General features: G+C 43.3%; 2 protein-coding genes across 3 annotated transcripts in view; one reads left to right on the top strand and one right to left on the bottom strand.

Annotated features, from left to right (window-relative positions):
* The window catches only part of si:dkey-12j5.1 (uncharacterized), a 41924-nt gene extending 35993 nt beyond the window's left edge, over positions 1-5931 (bottom strand). The window contains exons 1-7 of the mRNA XM_058084587.1: positions 5743-5931; positions 5512-5621; positions 5289-5435; positions 5061-5213; positions 3502-3611; positions 3291-3414; positions 62-154 (exon numbers count right to left, since the gene is read on the bottom strand). Coding sequence (XP_057940570.1) covers positions 62-154; positions 3291-3414; positions 3502-3611; positions 5061-5213; positions 5289-5435; positions 5512-5621; positions 5743-5809 — 804 coding nt within the window. The 5' untranslated portion in view covers positions 5810-5931. The remainder of the gene's footprint in view (positions 1-61; positions 155-3290; positions 3415-3501; positions 3612-5060; positions 5214-5288; positions 5436-5511; positions 5622-5742) is intronic.
* A 328-nt stretch (positions 5932-6259) lies between these two features.
* The window catches only part of mindy3 (MINDY lysine 48 deubiquitinase 3), a 30098-nt gene continuing 20047 nt past the window's right edge, over positions 6260-16310 (top strand). The window contains exons 1-11 of one of the 2 annotated variants that reach the window (XM_058085169.1): positions 6260-6360; positions 6766-7093; positions 7612-7691; positions 7787-7847; positions 7931-8425; positions 8594-8645; positions 9824-9938; positions 10043-10116; positions 10184-10263; positions 13227-13297; positions 15204-15284. In XM_058085169.1, coding sequence (XP_057941152.1) covers positions 6973-7093; positions 7612-7691; positions 7787-7847; positions 7931-8425; positions 8594-8645; positions 9824-9938; positions 10043-10116; positions 10184-10263; positions 13227-13297; positions 15204-15284 — 1230 coding nt within the window. In that variant the 5' untranslated portion in view covers positions 6260-6360; positions 6766-6972. Of the gene's footprint in view, positions 6458-6765; positions 7094-7611; positions 7692-7786; positions 7848-7930; positions 8426-8593; positions 8646-9823; positions 9939-10042; positions 10117-10183; positions 10264-13226; positions 13298-15203; positions 15285-16310 lie in introns of both variants that reach the window. The other variant, XM_058085170.1, reaches the window with a different exon arrangement.

The raw sequence follows: 16310 nt of genomic DNA, 5'->3' as shown, positions 1-16310 counted from the left end.
AGTGTTTTATAAATAAACGTGAATCATGTCAGCGATGGCGGCAAGCCTGCTTCCAACTCACCTGTACATCTTCTCCGAGGCTGGTGGAAGCCGCCGCCTCTTTGTGGGTGGGCAGCCACAGCCGGACGCTCTTCAACAGGTAATCTTTGCCTTCCTAGAGACGCCACATGTCAGGAAAAAGAAGTCAACGTATGCCAATGGTATTGAGGTTTAACGTGTATATCTGGACCCAGCCTGCCCTCTTTAGTTTAAAGCTGGTATTGCAGCTGGAAGTCCACTCAACTCATTCATTCATTTTCTACCACTTTTTCCTCACGAGGGTCGAGCCTATCCCAGCTGTCTTCGGAGCGAGAGGCGGGGTACACCCTGGACTGGTGGCCAGCCAATCACAGGGCACATATAGACAAACAACCATTCACACTCACATTCATACCTATGGACAATTTGGAGTTGCTAATTAACCTAGCATGTTTTTGGAATGTGGGAGGAAACCGGAGTACCCGGAGAAAACCCACGCATGCACGGGGAGAACATGCAAACTCCACACAGAGATGGCCGAGTGTGGAATCGAACTCGGGTCTCCTAGCTGTGAGGTCTGCGCGCTAACCACTCGACCGCCATGCAGCCTATTCCAAAAATTCCGTGCATGCGTGGGTTTAAGATTGCATTGTTTGCAAAGTGCCGCAAGGTGGTCGAACTCGGGTCGCTGTGAGGTCTGCGCGCTATAACCACTCAACCACCGTGCTAACCAGTTAGCCCCAAATTTATTTCACCTAAACTTAAGGTTTAAGATTGCATTGTTTGCAAAGTGCCGCACGGTGGTCGAACTCGGGTCGCTGTGAGGTCCGCGCGCCATAACCACTCAACCACTGTGCTAACCAGTTAGCCCCAAATTTATTTCACCTAATCTTAAGAAGGCAAAAATTTACCACTTCCACATGGAATGGGAGGAGACTTTTTTGTGCGAAAGTGAGTGTGAATGGTTGTTTGTCTATATGTGCCCTGTGATTGGCTGGCCACTAGTCCAGAGTGTACCCCGCCTCTCGCCAGAAGACAGCTGGGATAGGCTCCAGCATACCCCCCTGCGACCCTCGTGAGGATAAGCGGTAGAAAATGAATGAATGAATGAATGAACTTAAGAAGGCAAAAATTTACCACTTCCACATGGAATGGGAGGAGACTTTTTTGTGCGAAAGTGAGCGTGAATGGTTGTTTGTCTATATGTGCCCTGTGATTGGCTGGCCACCAGTCCAGGGTGTACCCCAGTAAACTGGGATAGGCTCCAGCATATCCCCCAGCGACCCTCGTGAGCATAAGCAGTAGAAAATGAATGAATGAATCAAACACTTTTTGATGAACGACAACAGGGATGGCACATAAGTACACTGCCGACCAGAGCTTTTCCTCCCCTCACTCACACACAGAGTGACATATAACGGAATTGTAATTCACCCAATTTTCTGGTATTGTACATGTAAATACATCACCATGCCAACACCGCTTCCTTTCCTCGTACTCATATTACTGTATGTGAAATTGTACTTATATATGTGGTGCAAGGTTGGGAAGACAGTGACATCATTAGCATTCAATTTTACTTTTTTTTTGTTTTTTTTAAACATAGAAAAGTACATTTTCCTGCAAAGGTCTTCTTATGACCTTTTACTTGATGTGTGCACCGTCTCCACCTCGCTTCGGAAGGAATATATTTTTGAAGAATTCAACAGTGGAAGTGAATTTTAAAGTAATGTGCTAGACACTAGGCCTAAGGCAATGGTTCCCAAATATTTTTTTTTTACAGTCACATACCCCTTCAGACATTTGACCTGAAGCCATACCTACCTACCTAATTATGCATTTTTGGCCTTGTGCGACTTGTACTCCGGAGCGACTTATGTATGTTTTTTTCTACCTAATTATGCATTTTTGGCCTTGTGCAACTTATACTCCAGTGCGACTTATGTATGTTTTTTTCTACCTAATTATGCATTTTTGGCCTTGTGCGACTTATACTCCGGAGCGACTTATGTATGTTTTTTTCTAACTAATTATGCATTTTTGGCTTTGTGCGACTTATACTCCGGAGCGACTTATGTATGTTTTTTTCTACCTAATTATGCATTTTTGGCCTTGTGCAACTTATACTCCAGTGCGACTTATGTATGTTTTTTTCTACCTAATTATGCATTTTTGGCCTTGTGCGACTTATACTCCGGAGCGACTTATGTATGTTTTTTTCTAACTAATTATGCATTTTTGGCTTTGTGCGACTTATACTCCGGAGCGACTTATGTATGTTTTTTTCTACCTAATTATGCATTTTTGGCCTTGTGCGACTTATACTCCGGAGAAACTTATGTATGTTTTTTTTCTACCTAATTATGTATTTTTGGCTGTCTGCGACTTATAATCCGGAGCAACTTATGTATGTTTTTTTTTTTTCCTAATTATGCATTTTTGGCCTTGTGCGACTAATACTCGGAAGCGACTTATGTATGTTTTTTTCTACCTAATTATGCATTTTTGCACTGATGCGACTTATACTCCGGAGTGACTTATGTATGTTTTTTTCTACCTAATTATGCATTTTTAGCCTTGTGCGACATTAACTCCGGAGCGACTTATGTATGTTTTTTTCTCCCAGATGATGCATTTTTGGCCTTGTGCGACTTATACTCCGGAGCGACTTATGTATGTTTTTTCCTACCTAATTGTGCATTTTTGGCCTTGTGCGACTTATGTATGTTTTTTTCTACCTAATTATGCATTTTTGGCCTTGTGTGACTTACACTCCGGAGCGACTTATGTATGTTTTTTTCTACCTAATTAAGCATTTTTGGCCTTCTGCGACTTATACTCCGGAGCGACTTATAGTCCAGAAAATACAATAATTTTGAATGTCGGGCGCTCATTGTTTTTCATTTTTATTTACATACGCTGGGGGTACACCACTTTAGGAACCACTGCTCTAAGGGTTACCTATGAAATTATGAATAACATCATTCTAGTACTGCAGAAAGAGAAAAAAAAACCCATGCAGTCATAACAAACAGGAATATGCTTAGGACAGTTTGTCTTCATCAATTGCCCCTAGTTATGGCTCTCATTATTAGACAATAATTAGCATTCTTATCGGCATAGCCCAATATATGCGCGTGTTAATGTAAGTGTCCATTTGCTGATTAATGGCGTATGAATCAATTGGCTGAGAATAATTAACCTAGCATATTTCCAGTTTTAATGTGGTGATTTTTCATCCCAAGTGTGTGTGTGTGTGTGTGTGCTCTGACCTTATTTTTCTCCGCACTGAACAGGTAGCTGGCCATGAGCTGTAGGGCTTCAGGGTTGTCAGGGTGATACCGTAGCGCTCGCTCAATGAACTCTCTGCACTTGTCTGAGGCTCCCTCCTCCATGCTGCACTCGGGAAGACAACTCATTAAACAACGCAGAGACTTAAAAGAGATATCACGATGTCAAGAGTCAAACTACGTTCCCAATTACCAGAGATCAGTAAGGTAAATCTCAGCAATGGAGCAGTACGCCACGCTCGCATCCTTCACCGTCGGAAGTTCAGGTTCCGCACCGACGGGAGCTGCAGCTTCAGCCTGGGCCTGAGTAAAGGATAAATGTTTTGATTTTTTTTTTTGTGTGCAAAAATCGTAGTCGATGGTCAAATTTCGATTCGATACAGGCCGTTGCTACACTTCAGCAGGGCTGCTAGTGCAAAGACATCACAGGAAGTAGCATGCAGAGATTTTACAGTCAACGAGTGCAAGAAGAGTCAGTCGATTCAATGCCGTTTTAGAAGATTTAGAAGAGGCTCTTCAGCACGGCCTCCATTGTTTCCCATGAAAAGACTTGCAGACGGAGCCCTGAGAAGGCTCACGTGTTCTGGAAAACAATCCGACCCTCATGTTGAAGAGACTTAATTTATTTTCATTTTGTAAATGCCTTAAAATGGCTGGTTCTGTGTGCTATTTTACATTTGGATGTGCTGTCACTTGTACGTCATGTTATAATTATGTAGGTTATTATCAACTATATACACAATGTGTATATATTGTCATATTAGAATTATATATAAACAAATTGTTGTTTATGATGACTTGAATGTTCTTTAGGGTGATTTTTAACATGTTTTGATTGTTCTTCTGCCTATATGTAAATCAACTGACTGCGGGTATAAGTCTGCACAAAGCGGTGGACGAGTGGTTAGCACACAGTCCTCACAGCTAGAAAACCCGGGTTCAATTCCACCCTCAGCTATCTCTGTGTAGAGTTTGCATGTTCTCCCCGTGCATGCGTGGGTTTTCTTCCACATTCCAAAAACATGCTAGGTTAATTAGCGACTCCAAATTGTCCATAGGTATGAATGTGAGTGTGAATGGTTGTTTGTCTATATGTGCCCTGTGATTGGTTGGCGATCAGTCCTGTGTGTACCCCAGACAGCTGGGATAGGCTCCAGCACCCCTTGCAACCCTTGTGAGGATAAGAAGTAGAAAATGAATGAATGTTTTGAATACGGTCTGCACAGTGGACGAGTGGTTAGCACGCAGGCCTCACAGCTAGAAAACCCGAGTTCAATTCCACTCTCAGCTATCTCTGTGTGGAGTTTGCATGTTCTCCACATGCATGCGTGGGTTTTCTCCGCTTTCCTCCCACATTCCAAAAACATGCTAGGTTAATTAGCGACTCCAAATTGTCCATAGGTATGAATGTGAGTGTGATTGGTTGTTTGTCTATATGTGGTATAAAATGAATGAATGTTTTGAATAGGTTTTGTAGCAACCTAGCATGCAGCTGATATAAATACCTGCAACTCTTTGTTCTTTACATTAGAAATGCTGCTTAAGATGACACTTTTATGACATGGTAACCCCTTTAACACTGAGTACTACTAGTAGCACGTCATTGTTTAAAAGGCAATGCGAGAGAAAAAAGGTCAACAGCACCACCTTGCGAGGAAGCAGTGTATTGCACTGGGGAGGTGCGTGGATTGCTAAGTTCAAGACGGTAATTAATGATTATTAGAGGACTTATTTCATTCAGTATGTACTCACGGTGTTTTGTTCTTGCGTGTCTAATACAGAGAGCAGAATTTGGATTCCTTTGGCGTAGTAATCAACAGCCTCCTGGCCAGTGTGGATCTGCCCCAGGTACATGTACTTACTGTGGCCAGCATCAGGGCTCAATTCCACAGCACGAAGAAAAACCTACATGCTTGGTTAAGGAGAACAGATTACAAAACAAGGTATGATGTACAAAAACAACAAAAAAAGTTAGGATATTTCCTTGGCTTTCTGTGTGTCTCCAAGCTCAGTGGAGATGTGTCCCAGCATAGTAAGAGCTTGCAGATTATTGGAGTCCAGATCCAGGGCACGTTGACAGAAAAGTCCGGCCATCTCAAAATCAAAACTGTCCATGCATTCTTCTGTCTGTGCAACACAATGCAGTATAATATGATTGACAAGACAAAAAGAAGGATATAAAGTGTGTGTTAACAGTAGAAACCTTTTCTAGGAGTTGTTCCACAGAGTACTTGGCAGCTGTTGTCTTCTTCGCCTTTATATGCATTCTCACTTTCATCCTCTCCTGAGGTGATAGTGCCACAATTCCAGCATCTAGTATTGTAAAATGCATTACCAGAGTCATGTTTTATTTCATGCTATGAATTATCATTGAAAAACGTCATTGTAATAATTGACTAATGCTACTATTATTATTATTACTACTACTACTTACCATTTATTGTGCGTTTGTCTTTTCGCTTCGGTTTGTTTTTCTTTTTACTCTTAGCCTGTCCTCCCATATTGAGAAAACGATACTTTATATTACCACGATTGTGAGCTTTAGAACAAATTCTGGTGCAGTTAGCTTAAAAAACACATGGAAAGCTGTGAGGGAGATGACATAATGCGCATGCGTGGAGCCTGATCGCTTCCTGGTAGCTACGGAAAGAGACAGTGGCCATTTTTATAATTCCTACAGTAAAAATAGAAGAACGTTCATAGTCACCCGCTAAAGGTTTAACACTAAATATTTTAAATTAAATGCCAAATATTAAATATAAATACAAATTGATTAACATAATAATGTAATTAAGTGTTTCCCAATGCCTAATAATGCATTGTGTAGAACAAACCTTCCCCGGGGGCGGGGTTTATTTGAGTGAAAGACGTATGGACCAATGGCTCAACGTGTTGACAACGTACCCCTGACGTATTGGAAATCTTTTAGATTTCAACCAATAAACAAGCACGTTTGTTTTACGCAGAAGCTGCTCTGCCTCCTGTGTAAATACGAATGACACAGAGGCGTCGCTGACAATATTAATGACATCGCACAATACTGATCGTCGAGGTAATACAGAATTATCGCCGGATTACTATTGACAAAGAATACAAAACCATGTTATCATTGTTTTAATGGCAAGGGAAATCGAATTGCCAAGCTAGCGGTAAGAATAGCTGTTACTCGTAGTGATGCTAATGCTAACCAGTGTTAGCATTACCAATCAAACATTCATGGTAAAAAAATGTAGAATACGTAGATTTACTACCACGAATCAAAGTAATCATTGAAACGTGTCACTGCTGTCAGCAATCGTCACTTTTATCGTCATTAATTCCTTTCAGCGACTGAGTGTTGAGTGTTAGCTGTTGGTTTGTCCATCTTGAATACTATGCATTGTAATTTCCGGTTGTATACATCCAGTGTGGTTCTTGCTTAACATATACATTATTTGTTTGTCATACTCCCTGACAGGCTGACATTGATGCCACATTGATGTCATTCCTAGTACTAAACCAGAATCCTGCCAGAAAGAGAGGAAGACTTGCCTTGTTCCAGACAGGTAGCTTGTGGCCAATGCCACAGGCTGTACCTGCCCAGGGAATTGGACCCTCAGCACGGCCTGAATAACCTGCAAGTTGACCCCCGACAGACATCAGTTGGCTTGTAGAGCGAGCGGGAATGGATGCGCCTGAGGTGACGGTGGTCATGTCCGAGTTAAATGAACAGCTGGTTGATTTGGTGTGGGGGCGACCAGCCAGCGGGGGAGTTTCAGATTCCATTTTCCGCAGATGGACGCAAGGTATGATGCCAAGACTTGTTATTCTAGAACAGTGACAATGATGTTGTACTTTTAACATTAAGCACTAATATCCCTTTCTAACCTGGGCCATGTAATTTGTGCTTGTATGCCAATGTTTTGAATTTATAGCCATTTCTCCACCTTTGCACATAAGTCACACTTGTATATATTAGGTGGTAGAAACACATATGTCTCCTGGATAAATTATAGTAAACTACAACCATGCATTCCATCATTAGTATTATCACATACAACTGTATTAAGATCAGTAATAACAGTAATAAGTAATAGTAACAGTAATAAGATCATCACATGGTTTGTCTGGTATCAGGCCCAGACCTTCGGTCTGGGGCTGATACTGACACTTGGGGTCATGATACCTGGCCTGATACCAGACAAACCATGTGATAACCTATAAATATCATATGTGTTTACGTCCATTATGTATATTATAGTAAACTACTACTCCATCACACATATATTGTGTACAAAGTATTTAGTTTTTTTCTCTATCTTAGGGTTTGTGTTCAGTGAGAATGAACACACAGCACTGGAGCAATTTGAAGGCGGTCCATGTGCTGTAATTGTACCTGTGCAGGTATGTTTTTTTTTTTTTCCAAATACGACACATATGACACATAAAAAGACTATTAGAATCCAAAATGCACTATACATACTTTGCGTCTCTTACAGGCTTTCCTATTGAAGTCCGTTCTCTTTAACCGAGAGACGATTAACTGGCGGCACATGCCAGGTATATTCCAGACTCAAAATATCCATACCGCTTTTTTATTGTGCTTATTAAATATTGCCTTGTTTTGTGTTTGTGTATGTTAGAGGAGGAACAGAAAACAGTCCTGTGTTCCACACTGAGTGAGATTCTGGAGTCGGCTTGCTCCGGCTCCTCTACAGGGTTCTGCCTGGTGACGTGGGCTAAGGGTCAGAGCCCAGATACCTTAAATGCGCAGCCACCGACCGAGACACAAGACGCGGAAGCACAAGACACGGAGACGCTAGATACGGAAACACAAGATACAGAAAGACAAGATGCTGAAAAGGAAGATACGGAAATACAGGAAATAGAAGATACGGAAATACAAGATACAGAAATACAGGAAATAGAAGATACGGAAATACAGGAAATACAAGATACGGAAATACAGGAAATACAAGATACGGAAATACAGGAAGTACAAGATTCTGAAATACAAGATTCTGAAATACAAGAAGTACAAGATACAGAAACACAAGATGCAGAAATACAAGATACCGAACCGCAAAACGCACCAGAACCGGACGGCAGCCAACCACCTGAGGAGCAACAACAACCCAGTGAGTCGCACTGCCGTTGACTTCCACTCGCGCCTTCACTCCCAACCTTTGTCTTTTAAAATGAACGACACGATTAGTAGCCTGGACGAGTGACTATCATGCACTACTATATGGGCTGTCGCTGTGCCATGCTCTGATACTGTAGTGTGTGTGTTTTCTTGTACTTAGCTGCTTTGGCTGCTGAGGACCTTGGCTTTGAGCAGTTTCACAGTGTTCTTCAGTAAGTGACACTTAGCTTTCACCTCAGCTAATACTTTTCATTTTCATACTTGCATGTAATTGTTTAGTGGTGGGCGTGCAATGGTACTACTGAACATTGTACTTTTCAGAAAAAAAAAAACTTTTTATAGCAATATGGAGCCCATGCTAGATGCAGAGACCGATGTTGGCAAAAGGCAATTTATTTTCGCGGGGGGTGCTGGAGCCTATCCCAGCTGTCTTCATGCGAGAGGCAGGGTACACCCTGGACTGGTGGCCATGCAACCAATCACAGGGCACATATAGACAAACAACCATTCACACTCACATTCATACCTATGGACAATTTGGAGTCGCTAATTAACCTAGCATGTTTTTGGAATGTGGGAGGAAACCGGAGTACCCGGAGAAAAAACCCACACATGCACGGGGAGAACATTCAAACTCCACACAGAGATAGCTGAGAGTGGAATTGAACTCGGGTTTTCTAGCTGTAAGGCCTGCGTGCTAACCACTCGTCCACTGTGCAGACCGTATTCAAAACATTCATTTTCTACTTCTTATCCTCACAAGGGTTGCAAGGGGTGCTGGAGCCTATCCCAGCTGTCTGAGGTACACACAGGACTGATCGCCAACCAATCACAGGGCACATATAGACAAACAACCATTCACACTCACATTCATACCTATGGACAATTTGGAGTCGCTAATTAACCTAGCATGTTTTTGGAATGTGGGAGGAAACCGGAGTACCCGGGAAAAAAAACCCACGCATGCACGGGGAGAACATGCAAACTCCACACAGAGATAGCTGAGGGTGGAATTGAACCCTGGTCTCCTAGCCTATGCAGACTAATGTAAAATTAAATAATAATTTAAAAAAATCCAAAAATTGTTAGAACTATATTGATAAAAATGGTAATATTAAGGATGATCAATTTTTGGGTCCTTCCTTTCCACGCGGGTCTCTGTGTCTTAGCTGCATTTCTTCAGGTCACTACTGCATGCATGAGTGAGTGACAGGAAGAAAAGCTCCATTTACCCTTAATACCAAATTGATACCACCAGTTGTTTTGTTATGTATAAGTCTCTTAATGACATGTTACAGTAACCAGTAAATGCTTTAAAAATGGTGTTTTTTACATGTGGTATTTATTGTGCTTCTTTAACGATGTTTGTTGCGTTCATGTCCTCCCGCAGCAAACGAGCTGTCATGTCCGTGTCTGACCTCAAAGAGGAGGTGCTTTCTCTCTACCACACCTGGAAGGGGTGCTGCGGAGTCTTGCTTTTCCTGTACTCTGTCATCCTCACAAAGGTACCGTTGGTGGAACCAAAAATAAGACACATTTTTTTTGTTATTTTTGTTTATTTTTGTTTTTTTTAATCTAAATTTTGGCTTCTTTTTTTTTCTTTACACAGGGTATCGACAACATTAAAAATGAGATCCAAGACACGACGGAACCCCTCATAGATCCAGTGCACGGACATGGAAGGTAACACATCTCAAATGTTGTATTTCCAGTCTTTATTCTTACTGTATGTCGTTGGTTTATGTCGTAGTCAGAGCCTGGTCAACCTCCTCGTGACTGGCCATGCTGTCTCTAATGTCTGGGATGGAGAACGAGAGTGTTCCGGCATGAGTAAGCACCGAAAGCAAGCAAAATGACACAGACTGTTTTTGTAGTACAGTAAACCTCGGATATATCGGAAATTCGCTCACAACGGACAGATAAAAAAAGAACCGATTTTTCTGTAATGCATTTCCAATAAAAATTCATTGCATATATCGGATTTTTTATAACGGATTTTGCCTATTTCGGACAAAATCTCCAGTCCCGTTCCAATGCATTTCCATTTAAATTTCCCTCGCATATATCGTATGGCCGCATCGTGGCGCTCCGATTCGCCGAATCGTGACAGGCCGCTATACGACGTCATTTGCAGCGTTTGCAGCGTTGCCTGCGCGTCCAGTAGGGTGGCCCTCTGTAAGGGGGTGAAATTTCAAACGAATAATGTCTATGCTCCAAACCCGGATTCTTGTTCCTTTTGACCCAGAAACGAGCTCTGCAAAGTTTCGTTGAAATCGGAATATATTTAACCGGTGCTCAACGACTCTGAAATTTTACTCAGCGAACGCTAGTCACAAGCACTCCGGGTCCCCCTCCCACGTTGCTCTCGTGGGAGTATTAGCCGCTTTCCTCTCCTGGCGGGGGTTATGTGGCTGCTAGCCACTCATTATCGCCCGGTCCGTGCAAGCGTTCCCTTCCTGGTGTCCGGGAACTGGCGCCGATGGTCCGCGACGACCTGGACGAGGAACTGCAGTTGTTCTTCGTCCTTCGTCAGGAGCCGGTTATATTCCTGAATCAGGGCGACGCCTCGTTCCGCGTGGTCATTGGTGACCGACAGCTTCCCCAGCGCTTTGCACGCCTTGCCGTACGCCTCATCCTTCTTCCAGTCTGCCGGTTCCAACGCCAGGAATCCCTTGTCGATGGACATCTTGTAGAAGAACGAGGACGTATTGGAGGTCACGAAGTCCTCAAGGCTGCAGCCGCTGATCGCTGAAGCGGGAATGGTCACTCGCTTCTGGGCTGTGTCGTTGCCATCCTTCTCCTCAATCGCCGCTACCATCTTCTTCTTTGTTTCTGATGAAACCCGGTCGTCGAAGAACGCCAGGGCTACCAGCTCTTCCGAGAGGTACCAGAGGTGGCCGAGGAGCTTGTTTGTCGCGGCCTTGGAGACCTCCGCGTCCTCGTACCCGTCCAGTGCCTGAAGCAGCTGAAGATCGTTGAGTGGAGCCGCAACAGCAAGTGGGGCTTGCGTCCAGGCTTTGCTGTAGAGGCGGGCGGAGAACATGGCCACCCTCAACAGTCCGCGCTCCTCCTTCGGCGTCAGTTTGAACTGTCCCCTGAACAGCCACACCTTGAGCGAGTACAGCACCTTGCTCATCCACCGAGCGTGGTGCATGGGGCCAGGGGCACGGAAGCGGATTCCGCGGGGAGGTACGCCGCCGAGAAAGATGACGGTTAGTTCCAGAAGTTCCCGGTAGTCGTCCCGAAGGTCTGTCCGCTCTTTCAGGGCCTGAAGGAACCACTCGATGTCGACCTCTCCTGCTCCATCCTCGATCGGCTGGAACTCGCCTTGGTTGATGAAGGGCCACCTCTCCTGGAAACGCTTGAACAGCAGGACAGCAGGCCCTGTAGTTGGCCCCATCACCGACGTGAAGACCGCCTCGATCACGAGCTCGAGAATGTGATGCCGGCAGGCGAGGTAGAGGAGGTCGCTCTTCAGCTGCCGCTCAATCAGGGTACACGCCCCGGTGTGGCGACCCGTGTTGGCGGCGGTGGTGTCAAAGGACATCCCCACGACCCGGTCAGCGACGCTCCACTTCTCCAACGCCTCCACGACGGCCTTCGCTGCATTCGCCCCTCTTCCACTGGGAAGCTTCGCCACCTGCAGCAGCTGAACCTCCCCTCCCCCATACACGAGGATGGGCAGGCGGTCGACGTGGGCGTTGCTGGTGAGATCCGGCATCAGCTTCCCGTCCCAGTGGACTACCAAGGGGCCTTCTACTCGCAGCTTCTCCTTGAGGGCGGAGGCCAGTTGCTCGCGGTGACGACGGCGCTGGCTTTGGATCGATGTCCTGTTGATGTTGTACTCAACTGTGTCGTGCCCGAGGGCACGGGCTGTCTCGGTGAGGACGAACAGTGCGCCACGGTCGCTCACCTTGACGCGATCCAAAGAGGCCGCCACGTCCAGGGTGACGATGTTGAGGTTCGCTCGAGGCCGTTCGCAATGCGTATCACGAGTGTTTTCACGAGTTTATTGACTGAGTATGAGCACATAAAGTATGTGTGGTATTTACATGATTAATAAGGGCAATGGAGGGAAGAGTTTCAATAAATTAAAAGAGGAATTCCTTCTCAATCAGAACGCACTCCAGAAACATGCAAACACGTTGAAAAAGTACTGCCAAGCACTAGACAAATCCTAGACAGAGTAAAAGGAGCACTAGACGAGAGTTGCCACACACAGTCCTTGGTCCATAGTCCACCAACGAGAGCACCAGAGAACAGAGCCGCGGCATTTGTCACCGACAAAGCCCCTGTATCGTTGAACGTGAAAATGATCTTATATAGTAAAACTTTAAGGTTGTTGAGCACCGGGTAAATATTATTCGATTTAAAAAAAAAATTACTCGTGTGGTTTTCTCATGGAGTGGAACAAGAATCCGGGTTTGGAGACTGAATTTTCAAACTTTCGAAAATAAGGGCCACCCTAGCGTCCAGGTACATTGGAAACATAGTCAAGGAAGTGCCTTTTTATAACGGATAAAATCCGATTTACGCATATACCGGATATAAATCCGATATATGCGTAAAACGGACATTTTCCGGTATACGCATATAACGGATTTCGCTTATATCGGACAAAACCAGTGGGAACAATTGAATCCGATATATCCGAGGTTTACTGTATTCACATGTGCACAGTTTAGTTCCTGTAAGTGTCAGTCATGTCCACCAGAGGGCAATAGTTGCTGCAAAGTTCTAAACCACATACTGGAATTCTGTCTTTCATTGTCTTTTTTTTTTTTTTTTCCTAGAGCTACATGGTATTCATAAACAAGCATCAGTTGGCTTCCTCACACTCATGGAGTCACTCCGCTACTGCAAGGTAATAATAATAATAATAATACATTTTCAAATCAAATCAACTTTATTTGTATAGCACTTTTCCTGCAAAGAAATGCAACACAAAGTGCTTTACAGAATTAAAACAATTTCCACAATTAAAAGGAAAAAACAATTAAACAAATTTTATTTGTATAGCGCTTTTCAAAATACTCAAAGGCACTTTACAGAAGAATGGAGTTGAATAAAAGCAAGTAATTGGAGTAAAATATACATTAAAATACAACATTCATTCATTGGTACAGTTAAAACATGAGTAAAAGCGGGGCGGGACATAGCAGGTATAAAAAGTTAGACATTAAAAACAGATTTAAAAAGGTGCGTTTTTAGTTGTTTTTTGAAACTGGGAAAGCCAAGGCAAGCACGGAGTGAATGGGGCAAATGGGGCAAAGGGTTCCAGAGGGTGGGGGCAGCGATGGAGAAGGATCCGGTACCGTAAAGTCCAGTCAGAGTGACTTGAAATGAGAAATAACACACTGCCGATATCGCTCCACATACAAGGGAACACACAGGCCCTCACTGTTAATATCTAGAAATTGGATATTTTCAAGTCTACTGTAAATATAAACCACACTGAAAATGTGTGTTTAGAAATATTACACCCAAACTGGCTCCCGACTCCCTCTTGTTGACTATAGATTACATAATAGGCTTAAATAAATGCCAGTTATAAGATATGACTGCAGAAGAATTACGGTTTATTGTTTGTTAAAGAGGCGGGGTACACTCTGGACTGGTGGCCAGCCAATCACAGGGCACATATAGACAAACAACCATTCATACTCACTTTCGCACAAAAAAGTCTCCTCCCATTCCATGTGGAAGTGGTAAATTTTTTGCCTTAAGTTTAGGTGAAATAAATTTGGGGCTAACTGGTTAGCACGGTGGTTGAGTGGTTATAGCGCGCAGACCTCACAGCGACCCGAGTTCGACCACCGTGCAGCACTTTGCAAATAATGCTATCTTAAACTCACGCATGCACAGAATTTTTGGAATAGGCTGCACGGCGGACGAGTGGTTAGCGCGCAGACCTCACAGCTAGGAGACCAGGGTTCAATTCCACCCTCGGCCATCTCTGTGTGGAGTTTGCCTTCCGGGTGCTGCGGTTTCCTCTGACATTCCAAAAACATGCTAGGTTAATTAGCGACTCCAAATTGTCCATAGGTATGAATGTGAGTGTGAATGGTTGTTTGTCTATATGTGCCCTGTGATTGGCTGCATGGCCACCAGTCCGGGGTGTACCCCGCCTCTCGCACAAAGACAGCTGGGATAGGCTCCAGCACCCCTCGCGACCCTCGTGAGGAAAAAGCGGTAGAGAATGAATGAATGAATGTTTTGAGTCTTAAGCTGCTGTGTGATGAGTTTAGTGTGAATGTGAGTGTGAATGGTTGTTTGTCTATATGTACCCTGTGATTGGCTGGCCACCAGTCCAGGGTGAGGAAAAAGCGGTAGAAAATGAATGAATGAATGTTTGTTATTGCCAACTTAATTTTCTATTGTCATTTTTTTCAACACTTTTTTTTTTACTTCTTTCATCACTCCATAAACTTATCAATCTGTTGTTACAAAAATCTCTATTCTTTTTCTCTCTCTACTAGGCAAACAGTTATCAAAAATAAGCCCGGCGTCCTCCTGCTTCGTTCTGTTAACTGGTGTAAATGTAATCACGTGATGTTCCTTAATGCAACGTTTTAAGACTGCCTGTAACAAATAATCTATACAATGGAAAAATACAAAACAAAAGGTTTTGAGAGCCCCACCTCATTCTGTTCATGTATCTAATGCCGCTAATGACATAATTATAAACCCATCCATTTAATTCATCCTAGAAATAACAAATCAAATCAACGTTCCGTATGAAACTCCGTCTTTCTGTGTGTTTATTTCAGGTGGGCGCATTCCTCAAGTCACCCCAGTTCCCTATTTGGATCCTTGGCAGCGAAACTCACCTCTCTGTGTTTTTCACAAAGGCAAGTTCAATACACCGTTTCCATAATTGTCCAAACACATGTCACACAGTGTTTAATATAAGCCAGGCTCCTTGACAGGTTAGGAAAACCAAAATATGGAACCCACTTAACAGATTTAATAAAAGGCAGGTCAGATATCAAAACCCTGTGAGTGAGTTCAAAAGAGTCATATATATATATGGCCTGCGCTCATTCTTGGATTCCACTTTTTTCCGAAAAGGAGCGCAGGCCTTCGCACAAACTATGCTGCAGTTTGTAGTTTCTGTACATATGTATGTACCGTAAAAAGGAAAACGTTATTGACATAATCATAATCATTACTTGTAGCCACGCTGACCACAATGGCATTCATGTCTAAAGCGGTTCCGATGTCAGTAATACCGGGATAAGTCGGCGGTCCTTATTATATGAGGCGCTGGTTGTCAGTATCGGTCAAATAAAGTCTCGTCTTCCAAAATTACAGTCAAGCAGCGTTGCTTTTTTTTTTAACAAAAAGGAACGCAGAACGCTCATATTTGGTCGTGGGGTTTTAACGCTTTTAGGTTACCCATCGGTCGGGAAAAAAATGGCCTCACAGTAATGAAGGCCGGCAAAATTATTATTATTATTATTATTATTATTATTATGGCACAGCTAAGTGGAATAGTGGGAATATTATTCGTGAGCAAGGTAAGGCTATTAACACGGACATTTATTTGAAAGTGTTAGCAACAGAACTTGACCACCCAACCCAGTTTTCCGAACTGCAGGGGGGACAAAACGAATCCTGATAGTCAACACATTTGTGTGCATTCACAGACAGTCATCACAAAAAGAAATGCTGCTGTTTAACAGTCGAAAAGCCAGCATTTCCAAGAAATGCTGCCAATGTCAGACAGCAATAATTTCCTGTGAGAAAGTCCTTGTCACAAAATTTACATATTAAAGAAAATATTGCATTATTATATATTTTTAAAGGGGACCAATTATGATTTTTGCACTTTTTTGACCTATAAATATAGTTAGAATATTTTATTCTGGTGTTAA

This window comes from Doryrhamphus excisus, chromosome 10, assembly GCF_030265055.1.
Source record: "Doryrhamphus excisus isolate RoL2022-K1 chromosome 10, RoL_Dexc_1.0, whole genome shotgun sequence".
In the NCBI taxonomy this organism is placed as follows: domain Eukaryota; kingdom Metazoa; phylum Chordata; class Actinopteri; order Syngnathiformes; family Syngnathidae; genus Doryrhamphus; species Doryrhamphus excisus.
Note: the sequence above shows the minus strand (reverse complement) of the source record. Positions and strands in the feature narration are given on the sequence as shown.